This window comes from Acanthaster planci, linkage group LG18 (assembly GCF_054643075.1).
Source record: "Acanthaster planci isolate LZ-2023a linkage group LG18, COTS_SCS, whole genome shotgun sequence".
In the NCBI taxonomy this organism is placed as follows: domain Eukaryota; kingdom Metazoa; phylum Echinodermata; class Asteroidea; order Valvatida; family Acanthasteridae; genus Acanthaster; species Acanthaster planci.
Window position 1 is genome coordinate 9,783,240 of NC_141794.1, and position 18,261 is coordinate 9,801,500.

Here is an 18,261-nt window from a genome sequence, read left to right on the forward strand (position 1 = left end):
ATGGCATGACCAAAATGGATCTCCAATTGAAGTAGACACGCAAACAAAACTTTGACGCATAGCAAGACCCCCCTCCCAAAGAAACTCAGTTTTAGCTTAAAGCTTGGAATGTTTCTCTCGAACAGCTGATGACCAGGGTTGTTGTTGCTATTTCATTTTAACACAGCCCATCTAAGGCGTTGCCGAAAATGGTAAAAAAACTGTTCAACAATAAGACTTTAAGGTAAAATAACCAAAGAAACAAGCAGTGCGATTGTCATAATTTACAATCATCTACGGAATAATTAAATTTAAAAACATAACAAACAACAAAAGTAAAGCCGAACCTCAACCCCCAAAATTCTTTTCGACAAGAAAGATGAGCTACTTTGTAAGTTCTCTTTTTTCTGAAGCCAAAAAGTACCGGATTGACTAAAATATACAAGGTTTTAGCCAATTTATTTCTCCTGTGCTGCTTTGGTTATAATATTAACAAGGCATTATGTTCCCGACTGCATCTTTATTAGAAACTCCGCATGGGGTGCTCAGGAGAATTAATCCAAGATCTGGGAAAATTTGTTGTAGCCTTCCCGGAAGCCTGAACGAGGACAATATTCGTCTGCATCTGGTATACTGCGCGTGCAAGACTAATGGACTTCCACCGTGACTGCATTTCAATTCCTTTTTTTCATTGGCATAGTGCATCTCTCCTGGTGACGGTTACCCCTAGCAACGGGTCACAACATCGAAATACCTAGCACGCGTGCCCTGAATAGCACAATCACGTGGGCTTTTGTCTGCGTCTACATACGTAATGCTGTGTGTACACTTGTTAACGTCGTATCACAGGTGTATTTTGTATCGCACCACGCACCAGTTCAGTGACAGGATCGTAAGGGTCAGGTGTTCGGGCTAAGAAACTGGTTCGTCGTGAAGGCAAGATTCTGGATGAGTTATATTTGCTGAGCCTTAAAAGAAATTGGAGACACGTTTTTAGAAGTGTTTTGGGGACAAGTTCTGTGGGTTTTTAAACCGGATCTACAGAGAAGAGAAAATGGGGTGTTCCGGTAGCACGCAGACGAAACAGCAAAGTCCGCAACAACAGCCCAACAATGCACCGCAAAAAGCGGTCCAGGAGCCCGCGGTGGTCCCCCATAAGCAGACCGAGGAGGGGGTGAACGGTGCTACGCTTCCACCAACAGACAACAAACACATAGAAGATCAAACTACAGGTTAGCTTTTAACTCTTTCGAATTCCTTTTCCCTCTAGTTTGAAACTTGTGTTAATTTTGTGTTTATTTGAGGGCTGCCTAGTCCACGACGTTCCCAATCAATTATAAATAATAGGGGGTGGCGACAGCGAAACAGGTGGGGATGGTGGGGCGGGGGAAGATGTGATTGGAATTGATTCTCTAAAGGCCATCACAGTGACTTGGTATTAATGGGAAACGGTCAATGTAGAGAAACTGCATTTTTTGAGAGAGTCAAGAATTGCCAACATATTACCAGTGGGGAGGGATACAACGCGAAAGTTAATGGGAACATAAGATCAAAGCTGAGGGCTTTTCAAAAGTTTGCATTCTGCAGATATTCATTGAGGAAGTGCCTTACATTGGTTGGAAGTGATATGTAGATGTACCTCCAGAATAATGGGTTCTGTTTGAAGGTTTTTTTTATCAAAAGACATTTTGATGACATCTGTCTGTAATGCTGTTGCCAACAACCACGATGCCACAAACTGATCAGTGCAATGTGAAGATGCTTGTCTTTACCAATACATGGAATTTTCAGGCTCAGATCTTTTTCGAGACGGTTTATAAAAAGAACTCAGTGGAGAAAAGCAGTAATTACAAAAGTATTACTGTTCTTAAAAATGTTGTCTTGTATTGTTTGTGTCTTTCAAGTGAAACACCGTGAAAAGTGTAAAAGTAAATTACTCACTGACCTCTCAGACCGTGAAACAAAAAAGTTGGAAAGTTTTTCCTTAAATTTTAACCCCCCAAAATCCCGTACATACATGTACATGTATGCAGTCTGGTAAGTGACTATTTAAATGGCAGCTGAGCTCATCCACCTTTGAAAATATAGACATGTATGCACAAACAGCAGCAATTTATTGACCATTCAAGTAATCCTGAGGTTTAAAGGAGCAGTTTCCTTTTTTGCCTTGAAGGAATGTTCATTTTCTTCGAATTTGGGAAGGATTTGTGTTTTGGGTATGTGGCTACCCATGTTTTATTTCATGGACTGCCTGGTACACCTCTCAAGATGTGCAGTGAGGATATTGTTGGTGATGGGACGATGTTGAACAAGTTTTGCCATTTTTTTCCACTTTGTTTTCAGTATTGTAACAAAAAAATTGAGTTTGTTAGTCAGACTCAAAGCAATGTACATGTTAAACACAGGTCACTACCCGCAAAATCTACAATTTATTCATGATATGTATCAATCTGATTAGTAAATCAGACAAATTAATCAGACTTTAATCAAAAGTATGCAAAACTGTGGAGATAGAGTTGGACTGAGGCCAGATTACATATCATCAGCCCCCATGATGGATTTTTTGGCCTAAAACTAGCATTTTCTATAGAATAAATTACCCGGAATTGGTTAATCATGAAGATATCAGCCTCCAGTGTTACAAGACTATGCATGCACAACAGAGGGTGCTGTCAATTAAAATTTATGACTCACTGACTTACAAAACTGGAGTGTGGGTGGATCTTAGTACATGGTATTAATAGACTATATGGCAGTGTTACCTGGTCTGATATGTTAATAACTGTGATGCAGATTTTGGTAGGATTTAGTTTGCTTCAAGAGGGGATTGAAATGGTTTGAATAATTAAGTATGCTTACCATCTGAATTGCCTCTCAGTGGAGTTTTTCAGATAGGGGATTTTACTGGAAGGAGAATTTGGGGATGATAGTAAAGTGTTAGAAGATATCACAAGTGCTCATAAAATCGCATGTTTTGGACATGAGGCAGCGACTTATCCTTTGTGTGAAAAATGCATTTTGTAAGGACAGATTAAATAATGCCCAAAGTTGAACACATTTAAATGCAAGTTAGTTTCACTGCAAATATGTCATTAGGGCAAATTTGCTTCGCTTTGCGTTATGCCTGAAGTATGTAATAGCCTTGAACGTGTTACATTTTGTTAATTATTCTCAATAAAAGGGAATTTGCTTTTAAACGGAAGTAGGTCAAACAATTGGCATATCAAAGAGGTTATTAAATATGAACACATCCACTCTCCCCCCCCCCCAAAAAGATGCAAATTTTAGGGTTTTCTTCATTGAAAAGAGAGAAGGAAAGGTTTTGAAGATGATATGCTTTATTTCTTTTCTCTTCAAGAACCAGCATCTGACTTCAGAATAGCAATCGCATGAAAACAGCCCTCTAAGATTAGCATACCTCTCCCTCCTTCCGCCAAAAAATGGACGTCCCCCTCCGACAGTTTGGTCCTTAATCCTCCCAGTTACTAAATTGTAAACCGGAAAGTTAAATGGTTCATAACGATTGAAGGGATCGATGTACTGCAATTGTGTCATTAGTTGTTGTTTTTTTCAATTAAAACTTGCTCGGTATATGTCAGGTTATTGATGCAGAAATGAACGTGACTTTATTGAAGGAGGAAAAACAAAGACATTATGCGTAGGCATTTGGGGTTCATACAAATTGTACATTTGAGTGTTGTGGTGGCTTAGCAAGGTCATTTTGATTTGTGGGTAAGATTAACAGGAAGGAGGGTTATCCTTGGTAACCGACCTTTGTAAAATGAAGTTCACGGCGGCAACAGTAAAGGGCCAAGAGGCTTTTTGTAAAAAAGCTCTCACGAGGTAAAAGACATAATGGCACCCAGCCCCCATACTATGTTACCTTGAGTTCTCTGCACCTAATTATCTTTTTATAGGCAAGTGCATTAGTGTGCTGAAGTAAACAGATGTACCCGAATTTAAGAAATGGCAGTATCTCATTACAGGGAACATGAGCAATTACAACATATGTGATCCAGGGACCAGCTGGAACACAGCTTTTCTAGAGATGCTAATTAAGCTGGTACCCGGGCCCTTATTTCACGGGGATTGGCAATGGAGAGAACACAAGGTCAGGATAATGCTGTACATGAAGAGCGGGTAGACTATCGGTTAATGGGTCATACTCGAAATGCGGCAAATCAGCTGAATAGAAGAAAATGAGGCAGTATTTGGGGGGGGGGCTTTGAGAAATTATTGTTTGGATTGACATTTGTGGGCAGCTGCGTCTGTTTATGATGATGAGTGCAACACAATCCGCTGTTGCGTAATTTGATTGCCAAAAATAGACGCGGTGATGAAATTGAATGCTGTGAAGGATACAGAGGTCTTGAATTCAGAGATTGTTGTAAGTTGACAAGGTCGTCAGATTTTACATCAATGAGATGGGCAAAAAAGGTTCCGATTCAGTGATGAAGGCTTCGTCTCATTATTATTTGGCGATGAAATTTCATTACATGTTTTCTTTTCGACTGACACACAATGTGCGTCCCGTATTTGAAACTGTTGTGAAATTCTGAGGGAAATCTGCTCTTTAACCTTTTAAGCACTTTCTCGTTTTTTTTATGTGCATCTTGTGCGAAAATGAAACAAAATTTCTTGTTTTCTACATATTGATCACTGCAACGAGCATTCGAAATACGAACCCATCATCCACCACAAAACAGTAAAACTAAAAACTGACAGAAAAATTACTGACAAGCTTTCTGTTATGCCCCTTTTACTCACACCCCAAAGTATCTGTGAAGTGGAGTGGGTATTGTATTTTGAAACATATCGGACAAAGTGCTGGCAGAAATTCAATACCCTCAGTGAATTGCACATTAAACAAAGAAGGACAGTTCGATGACGGCAAACATTGGATTGGACACGTATCTCGACCATTGTCTGCCCGCATCCAAGAGCGACCATTTTCTCACTGGCTATGGATGTTTGCTTTTGCTTACTCTATGTCACAAACTCAAAGACACGGCCACACATGGGCCAAGTTGGTTGTGGACGTGATACCTTGCCTTCCAGATCATGCAAGATATCGTGTTTTGGGGAATCAATTTTCTACGTGTCTCTACGGGCAACCGTTTAAAAGTAGACTAGGTATTTATTCTGGGTCCTGTTCTCCTGCAAAAAGTATACAGACAGACAAAGTATAATGCAAACTGACTCCAGTTGGGAGACCGTCTACGTTTGTTTTCTCAAACAACTTTGCGATCAGTGTACTTACACTCCAGCATGGTCTAGGGTTGCTATGTACAGTCATTGATCAGTTGATTACTGGTTGGATGGAAGAACCTTTTTATATAGGAGCGGTGAGATTAAGAGAGATACACGTACCTGCATATTGCCAGGGATACTAAAAACTTCAAGAATTAATGAGTTCAGAAGAATTCTTGAGCATTTTGGTGGGTATCCTATCCTGTCTGTGTACTTCGTATTGAGGGCAACCTGTATCAGGGATAAATTAAGTGTCAGATGGAAATTAAGGAAATTTATGTGAAAAAAATACACATACTGCCCCCCCCGAGAGAGATTCACGATTTTGAAGAAAATATCGATAATAAAATTGTGACAGAACAAAAAATAAGCATTATGTACAAGTAAATCCTCTCAGAAATTCACCTGGTCTTGAAATTGTAATTTCTAATAACCAAAGAAATAGTGGTTTGAGTTGACAAGTTACTAGCTGACCACTTTTGTTGACCAACCGGTGAGGTAACTAGGGCTAAATTTCCGGGGGGGGGAGGTACTCCCATAGTTACGCCACTGTGGCCAACTAGTCATCAGTTTTGAAAGTAGCATCCATGTGCAAAAGAGCCGATTAGTAAAGTTACCAATTGACGCTGAACATATCACAACTTAATCTCCTGTAAGTATCATCTAAACCTTAAAGGTCTGAGGATCTTTGTACCACGGTCTCAACATGTTTTCTTCTTTAGAGCGTTGTTTACCCCAAGGCTAACAATTGGCTACCTTATGGCATTTGTTTACTCGTCAAAGGCTAACATGGAGTTTCTTTTACAAGCTCTCCTTGGGCGCTAGGGATCATTCAGGTGTCAACGAGTCTTCTGTGTATGCTGAGGAAGGGATGAGTGTTGGTTACTCAAAATGGCTGCCTAGCAACGCGGGGTAGGGCATGTTGTGATGATTCAGTGGATCATTGTTCAGTTGTCATTTGAACACTCCTTCATTGACGAATGCGTGCTCTGAAGGCAGCATGTTGTGTGTTCTATCGTGAACCTGCACAGAATTCAAATTTGACCAAAGATGCTCAGTGTCTGAGTTGCACTTGGAAAACAGAAGCCTATGTTCTTTGTCTATGGCGAAGGATAAATTAACGGAGAAGTTTCACCAGGATACGACATGGCATATTGAAGGAATACACCCCCATGCAAAAGTGCATCCCTGATAATTCAGACCATAGGGTTTAACTCCCATCACAAGCAATTGCAAATTTTTCAACCGCCAAGATGCATGATCTAGAAAAGTGAAATTTTCCAGTTGTGTGAGAATTATATTTTGTGCCTGGCATACTTTGCGTGAGTGGCTAATGGAAACAGATCCGATGAGAAAATAGGTCCAAAACCTCTTACCTTCTCCTATGGTCATTGATTGATTTAGACTAAAAAAAGACATCCCAGTATTGTATTCCAGACCATCACAAGACCAGTCAGAAGACCATTCACAAGCAACAGGGTCTAGTTTAACAGCCTCTGACTTGAATTCAGACTAGAAGTCTTGTGGATTTTTTTGTGGAGGTCTTGGGAGGTTTCTCACCTACAACATTGCTAAAAGCAACATGCATGTAAGAATCAGTCACTCTAAAGTTCACAATTTTTGATCCAGCATTAGAGCCTTTTTCAAGCATGGCAGGTGTATCTACGTGCAGTGTCTGTTGCACTCCACTGTTTTTATTCAGCAAAGTGGGGGAGCCAGTGATGAGGCTGCCAGGCATCAGCCATTAACAGACCAATAGCCCCTCCTTATTATAGGACCTGCCAAAGTGGGGGGGGGTGGGGACATGCCATCCCATTCAAAAAAGTGGGAGGGGGGGCTGTGGCTCCCCGCCCCAACTTCCACCACCAATTAAGCAAGTGCATGCATCCTTCCATTTTGCTTTGTGATGTCTGATGTTTCCGCTGTGTCATAAATTTTCCTTGGCCTTGTCATTAGTCAGGTTATATGGGCCTTTATTTATGGCTGCTGCATTAGGCCAATAACTTTTACAGGAGGAGGTTTCTTTAGTTGCCCCCCCAATAAATTGGAGTAGATTTCCTTATGTCATTGGTTGCTATGGTAATTGGTCATAGATTTTTAAGTGAAAGATACATGTAGCATACTGCAGTGTTGACATTGCTACACCAAAAGTGTCTTCAAACGTTTTTGTAAATTCCTTTCTTCACATGTTTCCGATGAAACAAAAATCCACTGTCCAATTACTGTTAAATTAGTTACTGTACCCATGGAGAGTTCCAGTCAGTAAAAGTACAGATAGTCCAGATTCCAGCTAAATGAATATCTTTGTAGCTTCTTACTTTGTTTTGCAGTGCTGTACTTTTTTTGCGGAGCCATCAGGGGCCAGTTTCATAGAGCTGCTTAAGCACAAAATTTGCTCAAGCGGGAAAAAACTTTGCTAAATAAACAAAGGTTACCAGCTCAAACTCTGACTGTCATGCTAACCAAAAACAGCTAAATACAATCCCCAAACAATATACATCACACAGAGTTTTCACTGGTTACCTGATTTATCAAGTAAGGTTTTCTTGCACTTGAGCAAATGTTGTGCTTAAGCAGCTCTATGAAATTGGCCCCAGGGTTGTCTGCAAAATGTTGACAATTCATCATTCATAAACAACAGTAGCTACATGTACAGCGGCCGGGCTAAGGGGGGGAGGCCACCCCCCCATGAAAAATTGTTGCCCACCCATTTGCATATCCAGATGTGATCACGAGTACGTACATGTATGTGTCCAACATCAGACCCCCCCACTTTAGCGCAAAATTTCCGCCCCCTCCTCCCTCAGAATCCTTGCTGGTCACTGTACATGTGTAACCAGAGCCTGATATACTGTATTCATGTATAACTTGGAAAGCTCAGAGTGATTTTTGAACATTACTGCTGTAACCAAGGGAAGTGCGAGGAAGGCAAGGGGGCTTGTCGCCCTCCCCACTGGGAAAAATATGAAAAATAAATAAAATCATAACATGAGGGGGAAAAGTAAAAGCAATGGAAGGAAAAAAGGACATGAAAAGGGATGAAAATCACCATACTTGCTTGAAAAAAATTCGAACTGGACCCTTTCCTACTATCGTAACTGTTTCTTAATTCCAAGCTGATGAGTGGTTCAGTCCTAGAAGTTTTTCCTCCCGGAAAAAGTGGTTCTCCCCTCCTCCTTATGTCATTTTTTTTCGAGGGGCCACAGTTATTCAGAAATTTCTTCCCTTCACCAATTGTCTCGCTGGCTGGATGTCTGCCAGCCTCTAAGCATGCATGCATTCATGTTGTCATGCGGCGGGTGTTGACCCACAGACCAGAAAAAAGGACTTTTGGGCATGAACTTTGGAGAAGTATTACATTGTGAATTGCGCACCGTATGCCTTCCTGCTAGACTTAGTTACAGTTCAGTGCACAGCTATGCATGATAGTTTCAGGAATACTTTACTTCATTTTAATTGCTATCATGCGTATGAGTTCCTTTTGATTTGTATTAATTAACGGGTGCGTGAACTGTAAAAAGAGTATTCAAGTGCATATGTAGCTCTGTAGTGGAAGCTTGGAAAAATAAGATCATGTCCTCCACGTTAAAAAGTGTGAAAGAAAGTCCTTCAGGTTAACCAAGTGACTGTCATTTTCTTGATGATGTGTAATTTATGTATCCCACTAAAGTATGTGTAAGCATGAGAAATCGACGATTTCAAATCGTCGTTCATTTGAGCTTGATATGGCATTCACTCTTGCCCTCAAACACATCACAAAACAGTCACTGCAATCACTGTAGAGAGATGTGAAAAAAAAACCCAGTTCACTCATGTATAAAATGGGGGGCTCTATCTATACCAACATGATATGTTGGATGTATTGTTCATACATATGAGACCTTCAAATATCACCCGATATGGGGGGTCAATGTCCTTAGCAACAGGGCAATATTTACACTTGAAAACATGGCAACAAGAGACCATCAACACCACATGGGCACTTGTGCGTCTCTACAGGGCTCGATACCAAAATATTTGCACTGCAAGTGGGCTCACACACACCTTGCACCCACGGTTGTGCTTGCATAATATCCACTCAGAGTTTTACAACGTAAGTGATAATTCTTGTTTGATTCATCAGTACTCGAGCTCATGACCGTTGACATTTTGTTGATGTGTTCAATGAAAGATCCAGGTGCAGGTACATGCAGCTCTGTTGGTGTCTTAAGTATTGCAATACATCTTCCATAATTCCTTAAGGGCCATCCATAATTCTCCTCATTTTCATAAATTTTCATCGGGGTGTGATCCCTGGCAACATGGTGTTTCATGTTTCATGGCTTCTGGCTAGTGCCCCCCCCCCGAACAGAGATATTGACAAATGGGAAGAACCACCAACGTACATGTAGGGCTGGACAGCTCAGTTGGTAGAGCACTGGTACGGTGTTCCAGCGGTCGCAGGTTCAAATCCCACTCCAGTCAATTTCTTTGCTCATCTTTATAATCATTTTCATAAGTGTACAAAAAGTAGACTTTTTACTACCCCCTCCCCTCCTCCCCCCCCCAAAGTCAACATCAGCGGGCAAAAAATGACAACGGATGGCGAGCTGACGGATCCTTCGACGGATCATCATTTTTCATATTCAGACAAAATGTACGCAAGGTCTTTAACCCCCTCCTCCCTGAGGATGAAAACTACGGACAGCACCGTAAGATTTACCCAGCCCCAATCTCAGTTGATAAGTTCACAGTAGTTAATATATCAACCAGTCCCTTTGTTGATTTGAAAGTCACCACTGCAGTGTGTGATAAGAATGTACATGTGCACCTGGGTACATGTTCCAGGATACATGTATATGGCTAGATCTTTTTATGTCGCTGTGTCGTTTATGATGGAGTGAGCTACACTCGGCATACCCCCCTCAGGGAAAATACCTTTTCCATGAGGACTTTTGCTGTCAGCTGATGAACTGGGTATTTAATAATTTACAGACAGATGCCCTGTTTGTTCGGCTTCAGCTCGATTGGATGGGGTACCCTCCTCCCCTGTTGAACATGGGTACATGTCCCCCCGTCCCTCTTTGCAAGCTATGGATCTTTCACAGGACTCAGTCGTGAGATTTTTGCACTTGTGGGAAGGGTCACGGCATGAAGTGCTTTGTGGGTATATTTATATGTAATTGTATGTATTTCCAGAAATGTTAATTTTTCTTCATCACTAACAATTAAATTCAGCGGTAAATTCATGCTTTGATAAACGACCATTGTGATATTTTCAGGGGTACTGGAAAAGATCTAAAAAGAGAGAACAATAAAGTCGAAATGTTAAAAACTTAATTCCAAAGACTGTATGGTGCTTATTACTCATCAAAGTTTGACCTCCATGTAATAAATTTCAAAGTTTGAAGTACATGCTGACTTACAGATGGATTGATATGCCTCGTACTGAAAAACATCTCGATATATATGTCATAGTACACACTACGCAGAGCAGAATAAACACGTTGACAAAGTAGTGTCCTCTTGCACTTTGTTCTCCAAAATGGTTGGAGGCATCGTTCCCGTCAACACAAAGAAAATATGAACAAAGATATAACCGTAAGCTCAGATAAGAGTGGCCCAATTTACAAAGGATCATTTTTGGAGTGTTTTGATCAATTAATCATTTAATGCTGAACGCAGGCTACAAGGCAGCATGAAACGTTGAAGCTGTTCCCCATTTTGGGAAGCGCCAAATTACTCCCGTGTCAGGCTATCTATAGCCAAGAAATTCGATTATACAGCAAAGATGTGAATGTCACACATTGGTGTAATTGATTTCTTCTTGGCTGGCCAAGAAGTCTTTTCATCTGCGGCTGCTCAGCATCTCAGCTGCGCTTTACACATTGTTACCTCCATCTACTGATGTTTTTCTTGTTACCAATTATTTTTTTTTGATTGTACGCTGGGCATGTAATCCTGCTACTGGAAATTTCAGCCATAATGCGGCCGCACCACTCTCACACAGAGGCCCACACCTTTATGTGTCTTTTACAAATAGGCCTTACGGTGTTGGGATGTGACTTATTGCAACATGCACCTTAAATTTCAGAATGATGTTTGCGCAGATGTGTTACATTGGTATCTGCTCAGATCAGTCCGTTTTAAGGCCTTAGGTACATGTACATGTACTGGTACGTGCAATGATTCCAATGCCGGACGTCACCGTAGGCATACATGTACGTGCAATAGAAATGTGCCATTTGACATGCAGTGTGCAACCTCATTGACGAACAGTGCTAAAAGTGTTGATCGATTGCCACAAGACCGAATCAGTTTTTGGATGTATGTAGGCTGTGGATCTTAGAAGTTGCACACATGTACTTCCACCTTCTGATCTTAATCATTTTGCCTGATGTGGTAGATTTTGACTTGAGTATACCAGAAAGTTCATGCTCGGGTAGCACGCCTAGGATGGCCCCTCCCGACTATGACAATGTGGCTAGAGTTGGACATGGGCAAAACCTACTTTGTAAATGTGGCACAACTTACCAAGTACCCATGGTCTCATCAGATGTGGACACACAAAAGATTTGGGTCTCGAGGTGATTAGTCCCTGATTCATGATGAACCAAATAATTTATCTTGAAACAATGACTGTTTTTCTTAACTTCAATCACTTGCACATTATGTTATTGTCTTGGTTCATTTTCCCTACATTCAGTTTACAGCCATATGTTGAATATTGCATCCTGATCTTTCAGAAGTAGCAGAGCGAATATGATTTTGACCGGGAAAGTACCATTATTTTGAGGGTAATTGTGTCCTGTAACACCATTCATGGGTAATTCCAGAAATTAGCTAGGTCCAAAAGTGTGACAATTTTGTGTCTCTATTAAACCTGACCTTTGTTATTTGACATGGAAATCACTGGAATCGATTTCAAACTATTACTATTTGTTTGGCAGGTCTTTTGCTAAATTTATCACTCCTGGACAATGTGATGTGTTCTGAACTTACAAAATCATATGTCAGGTGTGACAGGGACACGAATAAAAAAGGACCCCTAATTCATGGAACTACCCTCATACCATTGATATTATGAGCGATATTTGAGAATGATTATTTTCATGGTAAACAGTGTTAATTTTTGGAAGGACATGTTCTGTTCTGTTGCATCAAATGTATACAAGATTGGTTGATTTTATGTGAACTTACCACCCTTTTTGGATTGAAATTTCTTGATTCAGTACCTCCCAAAGATCAAGAGGCAGAGAAAGAGGAGGAGAAGAAAGACGAAGAGAAGCCCACAGAGGACAGCCAGCCTGAGCCGGTGGATACGAGGACAGAGGAGGAACCAGCACCGGCTGAACCAGGTAAGGCCATCTTGAGCATCATTGGACAAGTGGAAAAATCCCTGTCGTCTGATTGGTGGGTTCTGGATCAGGTGGTGTTGAATTATTCATCCCGGCTCTCAGCCACAGCACGAAAGTAGTTTATAAATGATGTATGTTTGTGAGTGTAGTGGAAAGAATGACTTCATGAGGTGACAGGTTGAATGTTCTATGAGGAAACGACAAAGGATCATTCATTATTTGTTTTACACCAAGCCAGACTAAATCCTCTCTGTGTATAAGTCGTCGTCTTGCTGTCTCAGCTTTTGGTGTAAAAGCGTGACATAATGTTGTACATTCCAAGCTGCGACTGGAATTACATGTATGTCTCTCTGTTTGAAGAGCTGGGGCCGTGCCTTCCCTGCGCGTATGATAAAGTGTCCTTTGCTTGTTTGAAGAGGGGCGACTGTGCCCACTACATACAGACACGTACATGTACAGACACGTACATACTGTAGGTCAGCGTCATATTTAACAGAGTATATTTAACTGTCTCAGTTTGCTTGTGTGAAGAGCTGGGACTGTGCCCACTGTGTACATAGTTCAAAGTTATATTTAACGGGATATATTTAATGGCCGCAAGGTTGAATATACCGAGTAAGTCAGTGACATATGATCAACCACTAGCGTGACAGGGATTTTTCTCGTTTAAAGACGTCTAATCCCTGAACACATTTTTTGAACTTGTAGCTGTGGTAGGAATATCCTGACAGTTGAGTGCCGGGGTATACAGGAACGAAGGATGAATGTTTGATATTCATGCAGGAAAAAAACGTTTCGTTCAGTGGCAGAAACTTCGCTTTGCCTTGTGGAGTAGAACACTTTAGCTGCTACTGAAAGACGTCATTTCTTCCATCGCGCAAACGCTCCATATGTGTATTTGTACATGAGAGAACTGATTCACTGTACATGGGGGAAGGCCTCTTTGTGCACAAACCAATGGAAAACTCCAAAGTCAGTACGGCTAATCATCTGGCTATTTACACCCATTTATCTGCATTTGTATATTGCACCTGTGCATTTTCACAGCTGATGAACCCTGAAATGCACACCCCAGAAACACTCATTTGATAAATGAGCATTTCATTTTGCTCTGCGCCAACATTGCATTTGTGCCGCAGGTGATTTGGCCGTTCCTTTCAATGCATCATACAGAAAATGCGCTTAGGACACCGTTCACGCGTGTTGTCAATGTTGCGGTGTATTTAGAAAGTAGGATTTGAAATTCACTCCATCTAATTTCATTATGTTCTTTAAACGTACGGATGATTTCAGAATGTCTGTACTCATAGCAACTTTAAAGTATCTCTGTCAGGGAATGAAGAGTGATAGTGCTCCGGTAATTAAATACATTTCTGTTGGTGTGACAAGTTGAGTGCACTTTTGTGGGAGAATTTTTTTTTTTTTACAAAAAGATTTTTGACGTTAGTAAAGACGAGCTTGATCGAAAATGTAAAAATAAGAGAAGAAAAAAGGAAACAAAAGTTGGGCGAGAGAAACTAAGAGAACGAAGAACAGAGATGACAGTCAACAATTTATCTGAAAATGCTTAGAAATCTACCCCCATCCACAGTTAATGGTTCAACAGTTTGCTGCTGGGGAGTGCTCCTCCAATAGCCCTGCCAACCCTCCCCCCAAAAAAGAAAAATCCTGGTGATGTCCATGATCATGAGGCCAAATTTTCACACAAACCAACTACATGCATGAACAACATGAGAAGTTCTAAAAGTACAAATGTATTCGCAGGGGAATCGAGGGGAGGGGACATTTCTCCTAACCTTTAAAAAGATGGCTATATTTGGCCCCTCCCCCACGCACACACCACTTTCTACCACACCATTTGAGCTACGAAAAAAATTGCCCCCCAAATAATCTTTGTTTGCCCCACTTTCAAAACTGTTCTGCTGCCACTGTTCTAATGTCAATTAATGCAGAAAAGGTCATTTGAATGCACTTTTTTCCTTCAAGTCTCGATCCCATGTGTCTCACCTGATAAGAATTTTACAGTAACGTGAGCAAATGCTTGACCGTGGTGAAGAGAGCCACACATGCAGAAGGTTGCAAAGTGCAAGAGTTCCTGCAAGAGTGCGCTGTCTGTGTCATAGCAGCATGGAAGTTAATCAATCAGGCTTTATTCCCTCACTAATCAAACATGGGACAATTCCTTTTGATTCAGAAAAAAAAAATTATGAAAAAAAAGTTCACACTCTCTGCATTGTGAATTGAATTTCAGGACTGTATGTTGGCCTTTTATATTGGACAGAGATTCAGAGATTAAGATGAATTCAAGATACATCTCAGGACTGTATATTGGCCTGTGATATTGGACAGGGAATCTGAAACTTTGATGAATTAAAGATAAATTTCAGGATTGCATATTGGCCTGCGAATCAAAGATTAAGATGAGTTAAACTTACATTTCAATGTATTAAATGCCTATTGGCCAGGGAATCAAAGGGACCAATAAGGTCCCTCTCACCCCAAAAAAGGAACCAATCACCAATGTGTTGGTGTTTTAGATACAACAAGAGAAGAATGGCTGTTAGCATAGGTACATGTACATTTCACGTCCTTCCTTAAGTGCTTTCAGAGAAGTAAAATTCCTCACACCTCGGGATACTTACAGGATCTGCTCTTTCTGACAGTTTTCTCACATATTCCTAATGTATCAGTTTGCCCATTGCAAGGAAAAACAAACATTCCTAAAGACGAATCCAGGATAGCATTGATTGATTCCTGATCTGGTCCACAGAACCGGAGCCTGCCCCAGCTCAGGAGGAAGCAAAAGAAGGCACTCAAGAAGATCAAGCAGCCGAGCAGGATGAAGTAGCACCAGGTGAGATGCTCAGAACAGCCCAAGATAGTCCCTGATTCTGGGGGACATCTTTCAGGAATTTGATTCACAACACCTGAAATATCTGCAATTGTGTATCTTTCCGGCATGCTCATTTAAATGACGTGAAAATTCACTCCACCAGTCTAAAACTAGGAAAATGATGTAATTTAAGTGAGGTTCAATCAAATATTTGACTTCCGCTTTCGAAAGTATACAGCGTAAGGTCTTTCTTCACAGTGTTCTAAATGAAATTTGTAAAGTCTTAAATTTTACAACATCCTGAAAGGAATTTGCAATATTTGTAAATTGCCCATTGCATAGTATACGCGTAATGTGCAGGACAGCTGTACAGTGAATATGCATGTACATACTTTCATCATTAATAGCCAAACTGATTCACTCCAGACGAGATCTGCCTCATATACTTTATTCTTCCCCATGTCACCTTATTTGGGTTTAATATCCCCAGTGAGAGATTACTTCGGACATATTTACGACTTGAATGTCATAAAACTCATTCTTTTTTAGAATCGCTGACAGTGTTAACCTTAACATCCGGGTTGCAGTTTGTAGACTGAAAAGTAGGTTGAATAGAAATGGTCTTCAATGATACTCAGACAAAACAGTGAGCAATAAATTGTTCAGAGAAAATTAGTAGGACAAATATTGTTTGTTTTACCTTATGAAGCAAACAAACCCGGCCAGGAAAATGGAGTGACATCTGTAAAATAAATTACAAGAAGAGACAGAATTTTCTTCATCTTGTGTAGACAGGTCTTTTGATTATTTTAAATTTTGAATGAGTTGCACCTCTTTAAGAGGAAAAACAAATCTTCTCGTGAGCCAGTTAATCAACAATCCACAAATGCGAGAAAAAACAGTTTGACCACAAAATGTTAAACAAGAAATCTTGCTCTACTTCGCTGACTCAAAACTCAATGACTTTTCATTTATTTCGGGCAGTCCAAGTTATTTGTCGGTTTGTGAAGTTAGAGAAATCCTGGACAGTGCGATTGACGCAATGTCCTTGATGTGATATTTTGCCTCTGTGCAGGTTGCCACAGCAACCACTCCCCAACACCCAAGGCAATTCGCTGAAAGTGTGTATATCATTACCCTGCGGTTGCTGTGTGCTGTTTTAAGAGTTCTGTGTGTGTGCGTTTGTCACCAGCAACCACATCACTGCATAGCTTCAATATGAATATTCATCAGCCCGCATTTAGTCTTCGTTTGCCATCTGTTTGAAAGCATTATTTTGTCAAAAGAAGCTTTTTGCAAAGCAGTCCCTGTGTTACCCTTGATAATGTAGAGATCCCCTTGCCTGGATTTCATTACGTGACACTACAGCTGTGCAAAAATTTTTTTTCAATTTTACGATTTACTTGTATGTTGTGTAATTTGGCGATCAGAATTATAAACAACGAGGCATGATGCTTGCCGACAAGTGAAAAGTAGGCCTTGCATGCCTTGTCGACCTAAAGAGTGCTGTGACTGGCCAATATCACACAAGCCTCAAGCTGAAGAAAATGTGCACGAACACGTTGCCATACCAGTTATAGCGTGTCCTCAGATTTTGGCCGTGTGTTTATGCTTTGAGCATTTTTCTTTCACATACGGCATCACATGTTTCCCATGCAGGTGTAAGACAATGATCTAGTCTTTTTAGATAAACAAATTCCAGAATTAATTAACTCCCATCAGCAGAGGCAGTTGCCACAGTAGAGGGAGGAGAGGACCCACAGCCTGCACAAACGTGTGGTGAAAATGGAGAGTTGGTACATGAAACAGTGGTTGAGTCCGTGCAGCCTGAAGACAGAGCCCTAGAGGACCCCCAGAACTCAGACCATTCACAAACAGAACAGTTAACCAACATGCAGGACACAGCAGATGGGGCCCATAAGAAAGATGACGATTCCGGAGAGGCCATCACGGAGGGTCAGGAAAGGGTGACAGACCCCGCCGCAGAACCCCCTACAGAGGAGGGTGGGGATATGGACAGACAAAGTGTCACAGACTCCAAGACGGATCCAGCGACTGAAGGTGATGAACGCTCGCCATCTCCTCCACGCATTCTGCATGATAAGACATCTATTCATACATGATCATTATCAACACATTCAACAGCACCCAGAGTGCATTCTCCTGCTGTTTTTTCCCCTGTTCATCATCGCATGACTTCGCAATCGCCTGTTAGCTTGTCCCCTGTCGGCTTGGCTTTGTGCGGTACCATCTTCCTCTTTGCGAAATCTTTTTTCATTGCCTCATCTTCCAACTGATCTGCAGCTCACATTGTCCATATACATTTCTACATGCATATGCGTACATACCAGTGTGCTGTGAACTTACAGTTCCATGGTGATCGTAGTATAGCTACATGTACATATTTCATTTTTGCTGCTTTTTGATGTGAATTTGAGCATGTGATGTGAGACAGCAGAATATGCCACCGTAACAAACATTTTTATGATGATTTGGTCGTTGACACGTACAAGCATTTGGCTATAAATGCACTTTCTGGAAAGTACATTCTACTAGACATTACCAAGGGCAAATCCAGGGCCAAATTTTTTTTGGAGGGAGGCCAAAATTGTGGTTTTTTTTTGGGGGGGGATGGATAACGTGCAGATTCTTTTTGTAATTTTTATGGCCTTTCCGGAGGGTGAGGCCAATTTGTATTGAACATTTTTTTGTGATTTTGGAGAAGGGAATTGCTGGGGGGGGGGATGGAAATGTCCCATAGATCCTGTAGCCCCCCACCCTAGGCCCACAAGTTGATATCAAAGTATGGAATAATAAATATAGTTTGCTTTATTGTCCTCGGAATGTTCTTTATGGTGGTAT

At 41.0% G+C, this 18,261-nt stretch overlaps 1 protein-coding gene across 2 annotated transcripts in view; it reads left to right on the forward strand.

Annotated features, from left to right (window-relative positions):
• The first annotated feature begins 810 nt into the window (after window positions 1-810).
• Window positions 811-18,261, forward strand: part of LOC110978673 (uncharacterized) — a 28,751-nt gene continuing 11,300 nt past the window's right edge. Inside the window, exons 1-4 of one of the 2 annotated variants that reach the window (XM_022233839.2) lie at window positions 811-1,211; window positions 12,441-12,566; window positions 15,337-15,420; window positions 17,125-17,460. In XM_022233839.2, the coding sequence (XP_022089531.2) occupies window positions 1,034-1,211; window positions 12,441-12,566; window positions 15,337-15,420; window positions 17,125-17,460 (724 nt within the window). In that variant the 5' untranslated portion in view covers window positions 811-1,033. Of the gene's footprint in view, window positions 1,212-12,440; window positions 12,567-15,336; window positions 15,421-17,121; window positions 17,461-18,261 lie in introns of both variants that reach the window. The other variant, XM_022233838.2, reaches the window with a different exon arrangement.